The sequence below is a fragment of the Helianthus annuus genome, chromosome 10 (genome assembly GCF_002127325.2).
Source record: "Helianthus annuus cultivar XRQ/B chromosome 10, HanXRQr2.0-SUNRISE, whole genome shotgun sequence".
In the NCBI taxonomy this organism is placed as follows: Eukaryota; Viridiplantae; Streptophyta; class Magnoliopsida; order Asterales; family Asteraceae; genus Helianthus; species Helianthus annuus.
In genome coordinates this window covers 48019674-48040853 of record NC_035442.2, presented here as the reverse complement: position 1 = coordinate 48040853, position 21180 = coordinate 48019674, and the positions used below count along the sequence as shown (strand labels likewise).

General features: G+C 37.0%; 1 protein-coding gene across 4 annotated transcripts; it reads left to right on the top strand.

Annotated features, from left to right (window-relative positions):
- Positions 1-1294: 1294 nt before the first annotated feature.
- On the top strand, positions 1295-10355 carry LOC110885553 (F-box protein At3g58530). Of its 4 annotated transcripts, none has more exons than XM_035978932.1 (13): positions 1295-1500; positions 1570-1629; positions 3382-3465; positions 3550-3680; positions 3779-3854; positions 3984-4054; positions 4209-4295; positions 4392-4464; positions 4556-4623; positions 4708-4776; positions 5588-5693; positions 5894-5994; positions 6092-6287. In XM_035978932.1, exons 1-12 carry the CDS (start codon positions 1336-1338, stop codon positions 5957-5959), a joined length of 1056 nt encoding a protein of 351 aa, XP_035834825.1. In that variant the 5' UTR covers positions 1295-1335; the 3' UTR covers positions 5960-5994; positions 6092-6287. The 4 variants fall into 4 exon arrangements, with proteins under 4 accessions (XP_035834825.1, XP_021988942.1, XP_035834824.1 ...); XM_022133250.2 differs by having other exon boundaries at positions 1296-1500; positions 6088-6287; XM_035978931.1 differs by lacking the exons at positions 1295-1500; positions 1570-1629; positions 3382-3465; ... (6 more) ...; positions 4708-4776; positions 5588-5693 and adding exons at positions 8929-9338; positions 10026-10355 and having other exon boundaries at positions 5985-5994; positions 6092-8306.
- Positions 10356-21180: the final 10825 nt, after the last annotated feature.

The following is a 21180-nucleotide window of genomic DNA, read 5'->3' as shown; positions in this document are numbered from 1 at the left end:
GAGTGTAACCCCGAGTTTGATGTTGTGAAGCTTTACCTATAACATCCTTCGTTATCCCCTCCCCTTTCGAATGTGTGAGAATCGCCTGAATTAGTGTGGCTGATAATCGCCTTTATGGTTTAGGGTTCATCTATCGAGCCCTAGATCAAGCCTCAAAAAAAAAAAAATCAATTCTAGGGTTTAAAGAAAACAATTGAAGAGAACCAACGTAAAAATTAATGGTGAAATCGGCTTATATTAAGGTTTGTGATTGGAATTAAGATAGAAAGGAAAACGATTTCAAAATTATGGAAACATATACAATCTCTTTCTAATCAATTGCGTGTGAGCAAAAAAGAGCGGACAAATGGCGTGATGCAGTCCCTCTTAAATTCTTTCAATAATGGTTAATAGGATGACAGGTGGCAATTAGTGGTTTAAGAAGATGCCAAGTAACCAAAATTGTTTTGTTTTAATATAAGTAGTAGATTAGTTTGAGTATTTTTGTAATTTCACACCCACTTAACTGAGAAAACTAATCTTTACGTGGATTATCCAAGTAACAATTGCTCAAACAAGAAGAAACAAAAGTACAATTTTAAAAATTTAAAGATGAAATTTGAAGGAACCAAGTTAGATTAGGATGACATTTTTCTTTATTTCCAATAAATAAATAAATAAATTTATAATCAATTTGTAACCAAAGTAGGGATGGCAATCAAACCCGAACCCGCTGGGTAAAACCGAAACCCGACATATTTAGGACGGGTTTGGGGTTGGTTAATCAGGTTTGGGACGGGTTTGGGAATAGTTTTTATTTTTTTCGCGGGTTTGGGACGGGTTTGGGATTTAGTGATATACCCGTTTACCCGACCCAATTACCCGATAAAGTGTACCCATTTACCCGGTTGTATACCCGATATAATTTCTTTTATATTATTAAATATGTATATATGTGATACATCCATTTTTTATACATATAGGTATTCTATTCCGTATACATTGTAGTTATTTGATATATATTTTTATAATGACAATACAAAATGTAACCGGTTAGTAGTTACCCGATAAATACCCAATGGGTTTTGAGATGAGTATACCCAACTAGTAATCTTTTTAAATTAACGGGTTTACCCGAAACCCGCGGGTATACCCGATACCCAATGGGTATTTACCCGCTAGAAACCCGACGGGTTTTGGGACGGGTTTGGGACAAGCTTATCTAACCGGGTTTGGGTTTGGGATTACCTAAACCCGTCCCAAACCCGACCCATTGCCATCCCTAAACCAAAGTTTTGTGCATTTAGAACCTCCTCATATGGGAAAGAAAAAAAAGAAGAAATCAGAAAGTAGAAAATGGGGGAGACTGAGAGTGAGGAGGTATGGAGTCGAGAAACAGTTCCGAAAGTGATGAAGATTATAACCAGCAGACTTCGTCTTCCTCAGCCAGACATCATCTCTCTCCTTCTCGTCTCCTCTTCTCTCAATCGCACTCTCCTTACCTCCCCTTCCCTATGGCTGGTCGGTACTTTCAATTTCATCATCATCATTAACCCTAATTTCTAAATTATTTTATATTAATTTCATCAGCTTCTTGATTTTCATGAGATGAATAATGCTGGAGATCGACTTATAGCTGCCCTTTCGCTGGTTTGTTTCCATAAACCCTAGTTTTTTTTTCTTCTTAAGTTCTGTTTATTTTTTTATTTTTCTTATTTGTTATAGGATATTAGGGTTCGTTTGGTTCACATAACAAAAATGTGTTTGGTAGGTCATCTATACCTGGCAAAATGGTCGGGTCAGGATGGGTTCGGGTCAGAATGTGCCGTGCCGCTCTAAAAAGTGATATTTTTGGGTCGGGTCAGGTCAGAACGGCTTTGAAAAAATGGATACAGTTTAAACGTATTATATTTATTTTAAATGCTCAAACATTTCCTACCCATCATCCTCTAAAGCATTTGCTGGATACCCATTACCCATTTATGATCATAGTTTTGTCAAACGGATGATCAAATAAATACTCTCCGAGTATCCACCATGCTTCTACACTTGCTGTACATTTTAATGACCTTGTGATTTTATCGAATATCTCCTCTGTAAGTTGAGATTTTCTACATAGCCTAAGGCCCGAAGTAGGGCACTAAAGCACTCAACATCGGCAACTTCACCCTGCCCCATCATCTGCCTGTGGGACTTACGCTCGGAGGAGCAGTGGTTTTCTATAGCACCTCTGCTTCCCACCCAACGATAACAGTGTGTGGACGGCCCGTACACTTGTTCTGCCCCCTCCCACCACTACCGCACTTCCCAGCTGACGCACTGCTGTCTGCTGAATCTGCAGCCGAACAGCAGTATTTTTTTTAGCTTGCTACTGAAAATTGAACATGTATTCCCTTAGTAGTTAATGCGGTAAAATATCGGATATCGGTCAAGGACCGATATTTGAGATATCGGTTATCGCGGTGGGATATCGGTAATTTTAATATCATGCTAAATTTATATATATAGCAATTTAACACTAACAATTGTAACAAGTAAGAACTGACTAAGACTTAAAACACTAACATTTAACAGTAACAACTAAACTAACATTTAAGACTTAAAACACTAATAGCAGAAGAAAAATGAACGGTAGAATTAAGAAGAATGGTACTGATATCGGGAAAATCGGTGATTTATCGATCAAATATCAGTCCTATATCGGTCAAATATCGGACAATGTCGCTGATATTATCGGTACTGATATTCTGACCAATATTTTGTACCGCTATCTCGGCAGGGGACCGATAACCGATATATCACTGATATATCGGGATATTAACTACATATTCCACATATCAAAAGTACACTCGCCATACCAACAGCACCCGGTCCAGAATTTGACCCATTCAGCTATGAACAAAACCCAAATACTTATCGATCAATTAGAAGGAAACGGAATAAAATAAATGATATGAGCGTAAAGAGGAGTGCACTCATATAATACATTAATACAACAGGAACTACAACTAATACTTTCAAATGAACAAAACCTAGATACTTATCAATCGCATCGCATCAATAAGAATCTGACCCGATTAATTTTGTAAAATAATGAACCATTTAGCAGGCAAATTGTCTAAATGGATTCAATAATTCAAGCTCTTCTATTGAACTTAATTGCAACAAATAAACCACATACAAATGCCATCTCATGACAATGCAGAAAAATAACATTTTAGTGCAGAAAATAAGTAATTAAACTATTAAAGCATCAGAATATTGAATATATCCATTCTAGAAATCGATAACGAAAATTGTCCGTTATAAAGTTCATTGTTTTATCGTAGTTTTGCTCAATCTTCAAAACATTAAAATTAAGTTTCTTTTCTGTCTCATTATGCAATTTTGTACCCACTGCAGACTAGATATCATAATGTGAAACATATAATCCTTGAGTTTGCACAAGGCATTGAAGATAAACATTTGAGCATTCTTAGAAACCAGGTATTGTTTCTAATCTTTTGCTGAACCCTTTTATAGTTTCTAAGGCATTGTTATTATAAGTGAAGATGCATGTGCAATATTCAGTTTTCAGGTGCCCTCAGCAACCTCGAGCATTTGAATCTTAACGGCTGCCAGAAAATATCTGACAATGGAATTGAGGCTATTACCAAAGCTTGTCCTTCTTTGAAGATATTCTCCATCTACTGGAATGTAAGGTACTTCAAATTTCACTTGATTTCCTTTACACGCACACACATATATATACACACACATGTATATATGTTATTCTTTCTGATAGCATACGTTGTTTCAGGGTTACAGATGTTGGTATATCACATCTTGTGAATAATTGCAAGCATATTGTTGATTTGAACTTGAGTGGATGTAAGGTATATTTCAAGTGCATTGTTGAAGAGACCTAAAAATTTAATATTCTATCAGCATACTTTTTTTCTATTGCTCTTTGAATTATTTGGAGGTATATATTATATGCTAAAATACAATTATGCTGATAACAGGGTATATCAGATAAAAGTTTACAAATGATTTCCGAGAGTTATCTGCATCTGGAGTCACTTGATATCACTCGGTGTGTTATTTTGATATATTATTGTGTGTGTATGTATAAATATATATCAACATATTAACTTATGACCAGGTCCAAAAGTTATCAAATTCAAAGTTTTTTTTTTCTTTTTTTATTTATTTTAATTTTTTGCATTTTTGGATGCTTGATTATGTAGGTGCGTCAAGATAACAGACGGGGGCTTACAGCATGTAATGGTCAAGTGCTCTGGCCTCAAGAGCCTAAATCTTTATGCACTTTCGAGGTAACTTGTCAGTTGTGTTGACCAAAATGAAACTTTGACTCAGTTATGTCGTGTTGGGATAATCTGATTTAAAAAGAATTCATTTATTTTGTTTAGCTTTACAGATGGAGTTTATAAAAAAATGTTACTTTTGGCCCATCTCAGATTCTTAGATCTTTGCGGTGCTCAGGTATAGCTTCATTATTTCATTTACCATACAAGATTAGTTTATTGTTATTATTTATTGGATAGAAGTTTATGTTTTCACTTTCTGATGATAGAATCTATCTGATGAAGCGCTTTTCTCTATAGCCAAATGCAAAAACATTCGTACTCTCAATTTAACATGGTAATTCTTTTTTTATTCAATCGCACAGGATCATTATATGCTTTTTTTTCTTTTTATAATTATGTAACATTAATTTTGTTAAAGGTGTGTGCGTGTCACTGATGCGGGTGTCATCGCTATAGGCCAAGGTTGCACTTCTCTTGAATTTCTTAGGTAAATTGATACATTCATCTCCATATCTTTTGAGCGATTAGTTTTTTTTTTTTTTTTTACTTTTCAGTAGTTTTTAAGAAGTTATTACGCTCTTAGCCTTTTATCATGGTTTCTCGATATGCACAAATGGATTTGGGCTTGAGTTAGTTGGAGCCTCTGAGGCCCATTCGAACCTAAGATCTAAAACAACTCACTCGCCTAAGAGTCGAGTATTGGTTGTGTCTGGAAGTTGCATTCGATCTGTATATGAAAGCCTGGTTATAAGCACACCTAGAGGTGCACAAATCGGTTATTTTGAGAAATCGGCTCCGTTAACCGAAACGACGGTTATATTAACTTTAACCGTTTTTTTTTTTTTGCATTTTTAACCTGGTTTTCTTTGCATTTTTTTTTCAGTTATTCACTTTAACTGGTTCGGTTGATAACCGCTTTTGTCCCAGTTAATTAATTGGTTTTTTTTTTCCTATAATTTTTTCTATTTTTTCAGTTAACCCTGTAAATCGGTTAAAACCCGGTTCCTTCTAAAAAATTCCTAACCGGTTATGAATCTGCGGTTAAAAAAACCATTAACCGGTTACAGTTTCGGTTATTTAATCATTTATTTTGTGCACCTCTAAGCACACCCATTTTTCAAATTCAGGCCTGGGCCCAACCAAACAGCTACATTCACTCTTTATTTGTTTTTTTTTTCTTGGCTTTTTTCCAACGGTCCAACCTATAGGATCAGCTTTTCTTGGCCCTGTTAGATCTGTTCTTTGTGCATCTTCATTAGTTATAAATTTTTAATTATTGATGGTTGCAAAATATGCAGCTTGTTTGGAATCGTCGGGGTAACTGACAAATGCCTAGAAGCCCTCTCGAAATTCTGCTCAAACACACTCACGACACTTGATGTGAATGGATGTATTGGCATTAAGGTGAGTCAGATTTGACTTCACTGAACACTATATAACGGAATCCCAGGGAAGGATTCATAATCATATTGGTATTGTTAGTTTAAGCAAAAAGGGCAATCTTAACTCAGAAACTATCTAAAAATGGAATCTTTATGCTTCTCATGAATTATTTTGGACCGTATGACAATAAAGATCATTCGTTAATATTTATACCCTTGTAGAGACGTAGCCGGGAAGAACTTCTTCAACTGTTCCCTTATGTAAGATGCTTTAAGGTTCATAGTTAGTATATGGTTCCCTTGGATCATATATATCCTCGAAGGTATGTTTATGTTATTAATACTTGCTAGATAATGAATATTCAATATCATGCAATATGCACATTATTTTATCCTGAGTAAGTTTTTCTCTTCAGGCAGCTTCTTGACAACAGAACAATCTGCATAGTATCAAGTGAGCGTGGTGGTTTATTTATTTTTAATTTTAATTCAATATACATGTAGAATAACTTGTCAAAGAAATGCTGATGAAATTGGTTTGTTTTTTTGGTGAATTTTGCTGCCTTATTTGGATGATTTTGTGATGAAATATGAGTATAATTATTTAGAATGTTAATTGTTACAACAATTTGTTGAAGAGTTCTGAATGAAAACTAAGTTAGCTGAAAAATCTGACTAGATTTTGATTTTAGATGAAAATGGCAACAAAATTGAAACACTGGGGTCCAGATTCAAAAGGTTTGAGTTTTGGACTAAAGTGGTAAAAGTGACCAAACCTCAGAGATCATTATGGCAGTTTACGCTTAAATTTGTGAAAGTGTAATTCCATAATGATATTTAAACTAATAATACCAATATGTTCTTTTTCAAACGATAAATAACTTTCAAAATATGTTTTTTGTATGTGTTCTTAGGTAGAGATGCACAAAAAAACCCTTTAGCCTGACCTGGAACCAGTTCCTACTTGATCCGTGGGTACATACTAGTTTTGAACCCGGGTGTAGAAAAGGAACCGAATCGGGCCCAATCCTGAAACACCGGACCTAGTTCCACCTCTACCCTGTCAAAACCCGGACCCGAACTGGCCAAAACCCAAAAAAAACCTGGTCGAAAACCCGAACATACCCAGAATCGGTTCCTTCTCTATCCGGTTCTTGACTTTGTTGACCAAACCCGGACCCGATTCGTACCCGGATTCAGGTTCTAAAAAAACCCGATTTGTGCATCTCTATTCTTAGGAAGTGAAGGAAGTCCTGATTTTGAGGATCCAAAAAAGTCACAACCAAAGAATCCTCTCCAAAATTAGTAACCCCTAAAAAATCTATTACTTCTCAATCAGACAATCTTTCATTATCCATTTCTAGATCCTGTAAAATAAAACATACAACAGAAATCTCCATTGTTTTCTCTCATATTCATATGATACACACGACATTGATCCGTTGTCCACCCTTTCGATACTCCTACGAAAGGGTTTGTGTGTTTTCGGTGATAACCTTTGTTTAACTGTGTCGATAGATTCGACACGAAAGCTATGGTGATGATATAGTCTGCAAAAATAGGGATATATTATAAGTCATGGATGAAAGTCATGATGATCAAAATTTTAGATGTAAAATCAAGAACATATGGAATAAAACCTGTGTATTTTGTTGTAAGAAATATCCAATTCCTACAAGTATTGTGATCTTATTCTTTCTTTTGTATCTGTTCTTCCCTTTTGTCTTCAAACTTTTAATCTATTCTGTCCCTCTCGTTGGATTTCCGCTTCTTGTTCAGAGAGTTTTATCGGGTAACAACGATCGTCAAAAGATTAATAAACAAGTTGAAGATGATAGGAGGAAAAGGCTTGCAAAGTCGCGCAGGAGTTTTAAGTCTGTTTATAGTGATCGTAGTCGCCTTATTCGACAAAACACCCTAAAGAAAAGTGACGATACAAATGCTGACGACAACGATAATATTTTCTTGAAGAGTTTACATGATCTTTTGTCCGAGAAAAAGTCGAACGATATATTTAATTTTGAATCTTTTGTTGGAAAAGGTGAAAGTTCATCCTCAAATGATAAGGTTAAAAATTTTCATCCTCAAGTGGTTGATAAGGATCGTCTTGAAGATGATGACAAGCCAAAAGATCATAATAAGGTTGTGCGATGGACCGAAGATGATCAAAAGAATGAGAGGGATCTCGATCTTGCAGAAGCCGAAAGAAATAAGAGGTTGCAGAGTCTGATGGTGAGAAGAAGATCAAGAAAGAATCTTGGTTTTGAGGAAAGTGGATCATCAGGAAATGTTGAAATCCCTGCGGTAAAAACCACGAAAATAAATCCGTTTCTTGAAGATAAATCAGATGGTAAAAAATCTCCTGGTTCAGCTCCATCTTCCATGATAAAAACAAGCAATCCTTTTGACATTCCTTATGATCCTCATGAAGAAAAGCTGGATCTTACTGGAGATAACTTTCATGAAGAATTCACACTTGTTCAACCGAAAGAGCCCGTGTTTAGTAGACATCAAAGCTTTAGCTTAGGTGCTTTATCGCGTTCAGTTATCGCGCATGACAAACATGAAATACCATATTACAAAGATCTTTCCGACAAGCAGAAGTCCGCCATAGGATTTGTAACTTCAACCCTTGGTAGGTACATTTCACACTACTTGTTCTTATATGCTGTTTCCTGCTCAATCTACTGTTCCTTAACGTAAATAATGTGAATAATGGATCATTGCGCGTAACAGAAACATCTTTTCAAACTGTTAAGAATGAGTAAACTGCCATTTTGTTCCCTGAGGTTTGGTTACTTTTGCCACTTTAGTTCAAAACTCAAACCTTTTGCATCTGGGTCCCTGTGGTTTCAGTTTTATTGCCATTTTGGTCCAAAAATGAAATCAAGTCATACTTGTCTTATAAAATATGGTATTTATTTATAAAAAAAAATGATCATTTTGCCCCTGCGGAAAATGACAAAATAACAGGATTTTATAAGACAAATGACCTGATTTCATTTTTGGACCAAAATGGCAATAAAACTGAAACCACGGGGACCCAGATGCAAAAAGTTTGAGTTTTGCACTAAAGTGACAAAATTGACCAAACCACAGGGACCAAAATGGCAGTTTACTCTTTAAGAATAAAACTACATATTTTGAAGTTCATAAAAAATAACAAAATACACTTCACCAATCATAGAAACTTTAAGGTAGATTTTGCTACCTTAAAACTGCAATGTAATTTGAGATTATTTTTATTTTTCTAGCAGATAATGAAGATGACAACAAACATATGCAACAAGATAGTCCAATTTCAGATGATAGCATCGTCAGTAACCATCCGAAAGAAGAAGGAACCGAAATAAAACCTCAGGAAACTGATTCATATGATGAGCGAAAAGCTGATATTAATTTCTTCTATGGGAACAACAAGAAATCACACCATGCTGTAAGCTATTCCATGGTTTCTGACATGCAGGTTGAGCTTTCGGATGAAGATTCTGTCCCTACCATTGATGATCTAGACGTAGAAAAAGATAGAAAAAGTTTGTTAAACTTGTCAAACCCTCAGACGGATTCTGAAACGAACGAGGTACAACAATCAGATAACGTGTTGCATCAGACTAACAATGATTCAGGAGAACATCCATTTCGTGACAGAGATGTAAATAACTTACAGGTTGGTCAATTATAGCTTCCTTTACAACTTAGAGTACTAATCAATATAGTAACGTTCTCTTCATGGCTACACTAGTACATCATCTGATCACACGTTTTGCTTAAGTTGTTCGCTCTTATAATAAACGTGTTTCATTTATAAGCATGAAGAACTATAGATTAAATTATAACAAGTTTTCCGCTTATAATTGTAGAAACAACGTTCTCACTTATGACTTATAAGCGTCGACAAACATAAACTTATTTGTTATGCACTTATTTAATTGTAACCATTATTATAAATGTAACCATTCAGTACACGTTTACAAGTGCGAACAATTCGAGAAAAATAACAGTTTTTCAAAGTTTGCAAATGATATATATGTTGTAGCGCCCCTTACTTTCAAAATGATATGTGTTGATACTGAATGTTTAGTAAAATGTTCAAAGAGAAGTCCGTTTATTTAATAAACAGACGAACATGAAGAAATTTTTTCATTCATTTAATTAGACAAACACCATTCATTTGTGAATGTTCGTCGATAATTGGTTCCATTTCAACTGCTAGAAAGTCTATTGTTATTGTTATTGTTATTGTTATTGTTATTGTTATTGTTATTGTTATTGTTCTTGTTCTTGTTCTTGTTCTTGTTCTTGTTGTTGGAAATGTAGCAAACTAACGTTTGAATGCTGCTGTGAATTGGTGCAGGATCAAAATGTTCGTCAATTATAGAATCGAAACGAAGAACCAGATAACTCTGCTATGCTCAGTGACTCCAGCAGCAAGATGAACAACTACACTACAAGAAACATAATCAAAGACACCAGATATACATAAAATTTGTAAACATAGGCCATCCCATTTCACTATGAATGCCACTGCAAGATACACCACTGAAACCGCTGATGTTATCATATTAAAGTGATGTTAGAGTCTAGCTTTGTACATTAATCAGGGGTTTTGTCCTTTTTTTACAAGTAGAAGTAGTTGGTTTGAACATATAGGTTAATGCATATATTACTAGTTGATAATTTGGGAATGGAGATCATGTTAAACCTTTAATGTGCAATCTTCTGATATATTAAAAGCTATAAGAAGAAACTACAAGGAAAAAAGGTTTGATTTCACCGTCGATTTCAAACAACTTAATTGGTTTGTTACCTCAAACTAAGCTGCCATGGATCAATGTTCATGTTATTATGATGGATTATGTGTCACACCCGCTCGTAGCGGAAGCGCGAGGTGTGATTATGAAAGGTTTCCTTAGCATATTGCATTCGATAGTGTAAACATCTACCTGATTTAAAAGAAACAACGATGCCAAATATATAATAAATTGAAACGTCATTACAAGGCCAAGTATTTTGTTCACAACATAAACCATAAGTTTTCAAATTCACAAAAGTCTTAGAAACACAATATAGTTGTCAAATAACAAGGCTTTGACCGCTATGTTTCGAACGAAGGTGAAATACATGAGGCAAACCCTACCAAAAGGCATCGTTTCTTGTATCCTTTCTTTGACATCCAAAAATTCATGCATCGTTTCCTTTACTTCCCTGAAATACATGTTAAACAAAAAGTCAACGATAAAGTCGGTGAGTTCACAGGTTTTGCTTGACATTGTATGTCCCTGTAATCCTGTATAGATCGTAACAAGACTGCTAATCTACTAAGGGTGCGGAATCCCCTCGATAAACCTTCGAACACAGAATCAGAAACGTGTAGATGAATAAGAACTCGAACACACAAACTTTCAAACTGATCTTCTGTGATTATCAAACCTTAGAAACGTTTTACAATCACTAAGATCTCCAAGAACCTAACAGCCGATTTCTGTTTGTTCTAAAACTCTCTCAATTTCGAATACTCTCACACAATGTCTAAAAGTCTAACCCTAAAACTCAATCTAAATGATGTTTATATACACACATCCTATAACTCGAATTGGGCTTTGCCCATATTACATTTATTACGTAAACTTGGGCCTAATAAACTTGATACAAACTTGGACTTGATTGGGCTTCATAGAACTCGTTTTTCTTTAAGTCTTCATGATCCAATCCTGTTTAATATCCAAAGACCAATCCACAGCTGTTGTCACATAACATGCACCAACAGACATAAACGGATCTTTAAAACATTTGATAACTTTGTATAAAAATCGGTATGCACAGTGTCAATGAAATTCGTTGACCAACTAATGTTTTGCAATTACGTTAATATACATGACGACATAAGCCAACAACCAACCCTTGACAATGTTATGTCGTTCCGAAACACTAATCCTAGTGACGCGCGACTAGTCGGACACAAAAGCACTCCTACTGATCTTGTGGACCAGGAGTGGAGCTTGCCCACACTCAATAGATCTACCCAATTGTTCCTCGGTGATGTGTGTAAAATGCAACATATAAATTACATCAAATAAGGCATAAAACTAACCCTTTTTAAGTACTAATGTTGGAAAAAGAGTGTTTTTGTCTTCCTTTTGTATTTTCAGGATGAAATGAGCTCAAATTCACAAAAGAAGCAAAAAGACAGCTAATTCTAACATAAATACAAGAAAAGGAATAAAAGTAGACTGCCCGAACCCTCAACGGCATCCTCCCAAGCAAAGAAGAGAAAACAGAAGCCTGAACACGCCCCGTGCTCAGCCAGCACGGGGCCTTGCCCAAGAAGCAGCAGAAAAGACAAACCTGTAGAAGCTTCTATTGCCCACCACGGGGCCGTGTCCAGTGAGCACAGGGGCGTGGCGAAAGTACATCAGGCGCATTAATTGTAATTGCGAATTACAATTAATGAAGAGAGAGAGTGTCAGACGGGCACGGGGGCGTGTCCAGCGGACAATGGGCCATGCCCAGCCTTCTGTTCAGCCTATAAATAGGAGTGCTTGGTTTCATTCCAACTCATCCCTTGGCACACCACCTCTCTCACACTTCATCCACCACCCACCACCACCATAACACCATCATCCACCACCATCATCCATTGTCCATCGTAGAGTGTGTGAGTCGTCTCGGGATCCAAGATTGATAGTAAGAGTTCTTGACAATCAAGGCCATGTTTGCCTAAGTCCCTTACATCACTTGGTGAAGACAAGTGTTTAGTATAATACTTTTTATTTTTAATCTTTTGCACTTTTTATTTGGTTTTATATTAATGACTTTAATAACTAGTTGCTTATGTTGAAGGTGATCTTTCCTTATCGTTTGTCCGTGGTGTCTTGGCATTATTTTACTGTCTATATAAAATAAAAGATTTTCACCATTCATATCTCCACGGTCTATATGGAGGTATGTTGGCTACCTGGTCGGGGGTTAAGGGAACGGTTTGGTAAGGGTCTTGCCCTTGTTCAGCGTTTAGAGGTCCTGCAAGGGACCTGGGTCAAATTTAGTAGGATCTCCTTCAATGCCCATAGGTATTGGATGGCGGGGATCCAAACTCTTTGACCCCCTCATAAGTTAACTACTGTTAGGCCCTAAAGTGTGAGACTGACGCATCAAATTAACATAGCGGGCTATGGTTACGAACTGGGCCTTACGGTTAGTTTATATTAGGTTTTGGACCTTTACAGGTCACCTGGACCAAGCTTTAGGCCATGTGGGCCAAGCAGGCCCAAGGGGAGCCCATGTAGGGAAGTGGGCTTGAGTTAGTATATAAACAAGTTTACAACTTGTTTTAGGGTTTGATCTTGATAGTTACAATTTCTCTAGAGAGAGAGGTGATTTGGTGTGATCACTTGTACTAGACGGTTTTTCTTATTCAAGTAATAGAATCGTGTGCAAGTGGTTAAAGGTGATTCGGTATTGTTCTTCGTTTTTGTATTTTCAGTTTCTTGTGCTTAATCTTGAATCATCTTGTGATTGGATTCCGCACTCTCACAAGATTAGGTTTGATATCATTGAGAGATCCAGTTTACGGGACTTACAAGTGGTATCAGAGCCTTTAGAACCTATTCTAGGTTCGGTTTGATATCAAATATTCAAGAATTAGAATTTTTGTTCATCGCGTTCTTCGTGTTCTTGAAGTGTTCATCGGAATTTTATCAAAATTCATTATATTTTGGTATTTTGATCGTTTTGGAAGTTGTTAAAGGATTGGGGATATTGTTTTATTTTTTTAAAATTGATTTGAAAAATCCCAATATTTTCGAGATTTTGGTTGATAATATTTTGAAAATTTCTTTGTTTCCAACTTTAAAAAATTTCCATCTTCTGAGTATTGTGGTCTCGAGTCCCTTTCCATCAACAGGTTTCGTGTCAACAACTTCACTCCACTGTTACAATAGGTCTCGACATCAACAAATCATCAACTGGTCTCGACTCTTCACGGTTTCACGGTCTCGACTTGTCACCAAAGCTTCATTCATCAGGTTTCGAGTCTTCATCATCATTCCGACTCACAACAGTTTCGAGTCACCACATCTCCAGTCACAATCTCCATTTCGACTCCACCGTTCCGACTCGCATACATCGTTCCGACTCGCAACCTCCATCACCTCCACTGGTCTCGAGTTATCTCTTTCACGGTTCCGAGTCGCAACCGAGATCTCGAGTTATCAACATCCGTTGTCTTGAGTCGCAATGACGGTTTCGATATAGGTTTCGAGTTACACTTCCTCCTGTCGCAACCACCTCCGATGACCTTTAACTCACCTCCATATTCGTGGCCGTAACCTCCACGTCGAAACATACTACCACCATCTTCTCCGACGATCTCCGGCGACCACCACCTTCACCATTATCTCCGTTCATCATCTTCATCGTCGTATTGTCCAACACCGTCCATCTGATCATCTCCGGCAACCGTATCAACAACTCCGGCTGACAACAATCATCGTTCATATTTTCATCCTCTCCAGTTACCATCATCGTTCTTCATATCACCTTGGCGGCTGAAAAGGGAATTAGGGTTGTGGTTCGAATCTTTGTTACGAATAAGAAGGAACTTTGTTCTTTTCTGAATTAATTATAATAATAATTTATTAATCAATCATTACATAATCATTAGTTATTTATAATAATAATAATAATAAGTATTCTTTTATAATTAAAAAAAAAGTTTAAAATTTTTTAATTATTATTTTCTAATTAAAAAGGGGTTAGAATTAACTAAAAAAATAATAAAAAAATAAAAAGGAGGTTTGTTTGTTTGGTTGTGATAACGGTTTTGACAGATTTTTGAGGTGCGGTTCAGAAAGCGGGTTCATTCGATTGAAAGGGTTTGAGTTAGCGAGCACACGGATTCTCGTTTGGTTTGTGTTTTGAGGAGAAGAACAAAAGTATCAACCACCCATTGAAATTATGACATTACGTGAAGAGATACTTTCTGTCTTTTGCACTCCTGAGTGTAGAGAAAGAGTTGAGGCATATCGGTTACACAACGCTGAGTTGATTCAAGATTACAAAGATATTAAAAATAAAAACTTTACTTTGGCTAAAAATGAAAAACTTTATAAAGAAAAAATTGAAGCCCAAAGGAAAGATATCATTCGGTTGAAAGAAGATCTCAGCGCTAAGAATTGTAATTTTTTAGATGCTCTAGCAACAATTAGTGACTTGACCAAAGAACTAGAAAACCTAAAGGTCAAATATCAGGTAAATGAAATTAATATTAAAAAATTTGACACTTCTAGTAATTTGGTCAAGAACATTTGTGATATACAACTAGAGTACAAAGAAAAGAAAGGGGCTGGTTTGGGATACACAAAAACTCCTCCTCCATACAATCACAACTATACTTATTTGCCATTCACGGAAGAGGAGTTAATTAATGAGGGCAAGATGACTTATGGACCAAAAATTGATAAGTCATCAGTCAACAATGGTCCTGCTGGCAATAAACAGTCAGCCCCGTTAATGAACTTTGTCTCTAAAGGAGATGTTGATCCTAACCAATCGTTTGCATGTGCAGAAAGGGTAGACTTGAAATGTGAAGATACTCTTGGGGGAGAACAAGCTTTAAATTCTGATTTACCTAAAAATTGTTTTGATGAAAATAATCCTGATCTTGTTTTGGGACAAAATATTTTTAGTATGTTTCTTTCGTTGGCATCTAATGGGCCTGATGTTTTAGGCAAGACTGATGACGGTTGTGTTGAACCTGTGAACATTGAGTCTGGTGATGAATTTTCTTCAGTTAATGATTGTGAATGTGATGTTTCTAACTCTTCAGTTGATGATAGTGGTACAGGTGAGGTCCCTCAGGATACATTCAGTGAAACCACTGAAACTACTTCTCAAGAAAATCAAGAATATCCTGATTCTTCTTCTGAATCGGTCTCAGTGGGTGTCCCTAATGTTGAATCTAGTGGGACCCCATTGGAAACCGTTGATGCATGTGATGCAGAAACACGTTTTGATGAAACTTCTACATCTTCTGAAATTAAAACTGAACCAGATTTTGAAAAAGAAGAGGTGGTCACATTAAATGAAAAGTCACAAGAAAATGTTTCTGAAAAGGAAATTAAAACAGAAACTGAATCGTCTTTTCAAAATGATCCTGATAAAATTATAAAAGACGAAAAACATCAGCTGTCTGAATCTCATGCTTGTGCTAGTTCTGATCAACAGGTACAGAAGAAATCAGAAAAGGCACATGGAACACAAGCAAAGCAACCTAAGCATGCTAAGCAAGCTCGGTCATCTAGACCCATCAGATCAGCTACTGCTGCTGGCTCTCCGAATCTCCATACATTGAAGCGACAGACATGTTTCAACTGTGGAATTCCTGGGCACATTGCTAGAAATTGTGTTCATCGCCCAAACGTGCAACAAAATGCGAATATTCACTCTTGTGCTGATGTTTGTGAGCCAGTTCACAACACGCAAAAGGAGCCAAAACGAGCAGATCAAAGTCGGGGGTATATGAAGTCTGCTTATCAAGGACAATCACGATCTCATAAGGCTCGTGACAAGGTGATTGAAAGCTCCAATAAGGGAGAAAAGATGAAGAATGGTGCTCAGAGCAACAAGACTTCTGCGAACAACAAATACAAGCACCCAAATTCGTCTTCGTCTAAGAGAAATGTGCAGGCGTATCTAGCGCAAAAAGGACCAGTTTGTCCTTCAGGACCTGCTAGAGCAAATCAAGATGCTCAAAACTTTTTTCCGATGAAAAGACAAACTTGCTACAACTGTGGCATTGCGGGTCATATTGCTAGAAACTGCACACGGCGTCCCCATGTACCCTATTATATGCGAAATCAGAGGGTTACACCAAAGGATAACAATCATTCTAAGCCGATGAAGGTATCTTCACCTAAGGCAATGAAGAATGTGAATCCTAAAGTTAAACCTTCTGATGGGGATTGGAATGCTGCCAAAAACAAACGTAAAGCTTTTCAGGAACAAAAACATGTTTCTAACTCTAACAAACCTGACACAGTTACAGTTGCTCAACCGAAGGCAACAAACACGTTTGTTAAATCGAAACATATTTGGAAACCCAAATCTAAGGCAGCAACGTCTCCAATCCTTGAGACAAAAGGGGACTTGTGTTTGAAAGAAGTGTCTTACTTTGATGCTTCAGGAAATCCCAGGACCACGATGGCCTGGGTACCCATGTCTTACTAATCTCCTTACTTTTCAGGAACAACCAAGGAGGAGCTGTTGACAATCTCTGGAATGTTGATAGCGGTTGTTCCAGAGACAAAAACGGGTAACATTTCACTGTTGCAAAAAGTTCAATTTTTTTTTTACAGATGATGTGTTTCCTTTGGAGGAGATAAAAGAAGTAAGAAATGATCAGCAAAAGGTACCGTTTAAATTCAGTACTTTGATTTGAATTTGATTAGTCTTCAATCTGATGACAGAACGGTTAAGCAAAAAGATTTTTCTCTCTTTTTCTTAGTTTATTACCTTGTATATAAAGTGTCCCTTCTCTTGTAAATGGTAAATTTGCGCAAAAATACAAGATTTATGCACAAATTTAGGGGGAGAGAGAGACATATATAGAGTTTAGGGGGAGAAAATGAGAAAAATACAAAAAACATTAGAAAAATGAAAAAGCCAAAAAGAAAAATTGCATGATATGGGAAGTGAAATAAATGTTCGTGTTAAAGGGTTTGACTAACACATGTAAGGTGCCATAGCTGAGAAGACTAGGATCTACTGCGATATGTCGATAGGCTTGACGCTCAACATGATAAAAGATACTAAGTGATATAAACATAACGAACTATGTACCATGTGGGTAACATACCAACGACGTATGATTTCATGGTCTTAAATCTTGCGTTGATAGATAGCCAACATCTGAGGTTTCGGGTCTTTATATTGTTGAATCATCCGGGGATATCTTGGCTGTCTTTCTGTTCAGAACTAAAATTGTACATGACCCCAGGAAAGAAAGTCACTTGGAATTAGCTCATTTCTATTTGAATGTCTGTATGTTGTCCCGATACACACAATTTTGATCTGATTCTGAAATCTTCTCTGAAAAAAGTCGTGTACCTCCTCTGCTGCATCCAGATATATGCTGACCTGGAGGTGCTAGGCAACGACAGCTTCTGCTGCATCCAGATACATGCTGACCTAGCTGTACGTTGTCGCGCTATAGATCTAATGCACCCGAAAGAGGCCCTCTAGTGCCCAAAAGAAACCCAAGAAACCTATATCAAATTGAGAAAAACTCATTTGATCTGTATATTATACCATCTCTGCAAAAGATCTATTCTGTTCTCTTCTCAACCTACTCCCAGTTAAGATTTCAGAAATCTGGATTGGACTTGTGAAATATGTGGTAGGGAAGATACTTGCATGATAGAGTGTGCTGTTTATATTTCCGGGATTTGATTAGTATTTATTTGGGTGTTCATTGTTAAGAAAACAAAACATGATAAAACAGATTATATGCAGACCTAGACACAGTCAGGATATCTTAAAGGATGACATCAGTATACTCACCTGCTACGATGAATCGTTGTGCTTACCTTGATCGCGGGGGTATGCCTTGGAATGGGACACACGGGTATAATAGTATAATATTACCTTAAGCATATCACGAAGTTGAAAAATTGAAAGTTGAGCGTTAAAGTTTAAGTGGACAAACATATTGGCAATCGCATAGACCAGTCTGATTAGGCTCGTACTGAAAAGTGTTCCTTACTCTGCCTGAGAACGAATTTTGATCCCATTGCAATTGTAATTGTATATTATGGTAGTTGTTTATATTTTGAGTCTTTATTTGTTTTTAGTACTTAAAAATTAAAAATTAAAAAAAGATGAAAAATTCAAAAATACAAAAATAGTGTCTTGTTTTTCTATAAAACCAAAAATCCAAAAATAGAGTTTTTAATTGTTTTTCTTAAAATTAAAAATTATAACCGTTCTTGAAGATTTGACTTATCATAAAAAGTTAAAAGAGTTTGAATTGTGAAATCCGAGTACAAGTACTTGGATGTACCTAGTGTTCATATGGTACTCTCCCTGTTGCATAAGAAATGTTTGCTTATGAGTTTGTGAGCATGTGTAGAACTTGATTTCAATCAAGAACAGGGGTTGATGAAGACTGAGATGCTGTTAGTTGCTGAAGAAGCCTAAAGCATCACAACAACAAGATGTACCTGAGTCAGAAGAACTGGATACAAAACGCCGTCTGACAATGAAAGTGCATTTGAAGAAGTACCGTGAACCTGCTTGAAAGACAAAGAATGAAGAAGAAAAGAGCTGCTGAGAATCCTCCTCTCACATTCTTTTCAACAAGATTTTCAAGCAAATGCTGATCGTGATCCTGATATGAAGCTAACCACAAAATCTGAAGAAAGAGACCCAGTGCTGAGAGTTAAGAAGTCAAGAACTTCCACAACATCTGCAGCATAGCGACAACCATAGAATTTGTTGAAGACGTTGCTGAATTCATGTTATGAAGACAATTTGATGGCATCAGTCTAGGGGGAGATTGTTAGGCCCTAAAGTGTGAGACTGACGCATCAAATTAACATAGCGGGCTATGGTTACGAACTGGGCCTTATCGGTTAGTTTATATTAGGTTTTGGACCTTTACAGGTCACCTGGGCCAAGCTTTAGGCCATGTGGGCCAAGCAGGCCCAAGGGGAGCCCATGTAGGGAAGTGGGCTTGAGTTAGTATATAAACAAGTTTACAACTTGTTTTAGGGTTTGATCTTGATAGTTACAATTTCTCTAGAGAGAGAGGTGATTTGGTGTGATCACTTGTACTAGACGGTTTTTCTTATTCAAGTAATAGAATTGTGTGCAAGTGGTTAAAGGTGATTCGGTATTGTTCTTCGTTTTCTTATTTTCAGTTTCTTGTGTTTAATCTTGAATAATCTTGTGATTGGATTCCGCACTCTCACAAGATTAGGTTTGATATCATTGAGAGATCCGGTTTACGGGACTTACAACTACTATTAATACTATAATCCGGCTATTTAGGACTGTATTCCTGCTGACTCAGACTACTTAGCCGAGGGTAACGTCACCGCCAAAAGCGGGGCCTACCATAATTTGCATTAATAACTTAATTCATTATCTTCCAATAATCCAACCCTTTAGGATTGTATCCTTGCTGACTCAAACTACTGGGTTGAGGGTAACGTCGCCTTCAAAAGAGGGGCCTACTACAATAACTAAGATAATCTCTTAAACAAGTGCAAAAGTGCGAAAATAATCAAAGGTTATACTAATACACGAGTCGGATCCAAGTGATTCATCTTGTCTATCTGTTTTATTTTATTTTTATTTTTCAGCATTTAGTTAGTTTTTATTTTATTAGTTTAAAAACATTTTTCTAACTTTTTGATTTGATTAGACGTTGAGGATAAACCGGTATTAAAAGCTCTTGTGTCCTTGGACGACCTTGGTATCTTACCAACACTATACTACGTCCAACGATGGGTGCACTTGCCCATATGTGTGTTTAGTGTTAGTGAATATCGTGTTTTATAAATTTAAAACTTGGCTAAAGGTGTAAAAAGTGCTTAATTATATATCTAAATTATATACACACCGATACACATCAAGTTTTTGGCGCCGCTGCCGGGGACACAAGGATTTTAAGAAAGTTGGGAATCAACGACCTAATCATACTTTTTTTTTTTAGGATTTTCTTAGTTTTTCAGCTTCTGCAGAGGTCAGCACAGGCCGTGCCTGGTCGGACACGGGCCGTGCCCAGCATCGTTACTGGCAGTTTTTAGTTTTCCAAGATTACAGAAGGCTGACCACGGGGCCGTGTCGGTGCAACACGGGGCCGTGTCCAACTTCCAGTAACTGGGATCTGGAAAACAAACACTGTAACTCCGACCACGGGCCGTGTTCGCTGAACACGGGGCCGTGGTGAACCTTCTGACCAGCATTCTTTTCTGTTTTTATTGCAGGACTTGGAACCCGACGCCAATCTTACATAGTGTATGAGCTCCAGTTCTAATAAGGACATAAAAGAACCTCTAGAAGAACCCGAACGCTTTCTTAAAAAAAGATTAAAAGCTAAAAACCAAGAGAAGGTTTCGGGTGATTCACCTCCAATGGCGGACCAACGTACCCTCATGGATTATCTACGACCCACCGTAGGTAACTTAGGCGCCGCTATCAATGCTCCGAATGTTGAAGCTAATAACTTCGAACTTCGGCCGCATTTGATACAAATGCTCCAAAACTCCGCAACCTTCCATGGGCTTGCGGACGAGGATCCTCATCTACATATTACTAATTTCTTAGAAATATGTGATACCTTTCGGATCAACGGAGCATCAAATGACGCCATCCGCCTCCGAATGTTTCCTTTCTCACTAAAAGACCGAGCAAAAGCTTGGCTCAACGCCCTCCCAGCTGGATCGGTAAACACCTGGGATGAACTAGCCCAAAAATTTCTATATAAGTATTTCCCTCCCGCTAAAACGGCT

What these genes read in the sequence shown, in the direction of transcription:
- LOC110885553 (XM_035978930.1), top strand. Translation starts at nt 7,250, where the DNA reads ATGGATGAAAGTCATGATGATCAAAATTTTAGATGTAAAATCAAGAAC. An exon ending in ATTTGTAACTTCAACCCTTG is followed by an intron (nt 8,307 to 8,925) that starts GTAGGTACATTT and finishes TTATTTTTCTAG; the next exon opens with CAGATAATGAAGATGACAAC. An exon ending in GAGATGTAAATAACTTACAG is followed by an intron (nt 9,339 to 10,025) that starts GTTGGTCAATTA and finishes GAATTGGTGCAG; the next exon opens with GATCAAAATGTTCGTCAATT.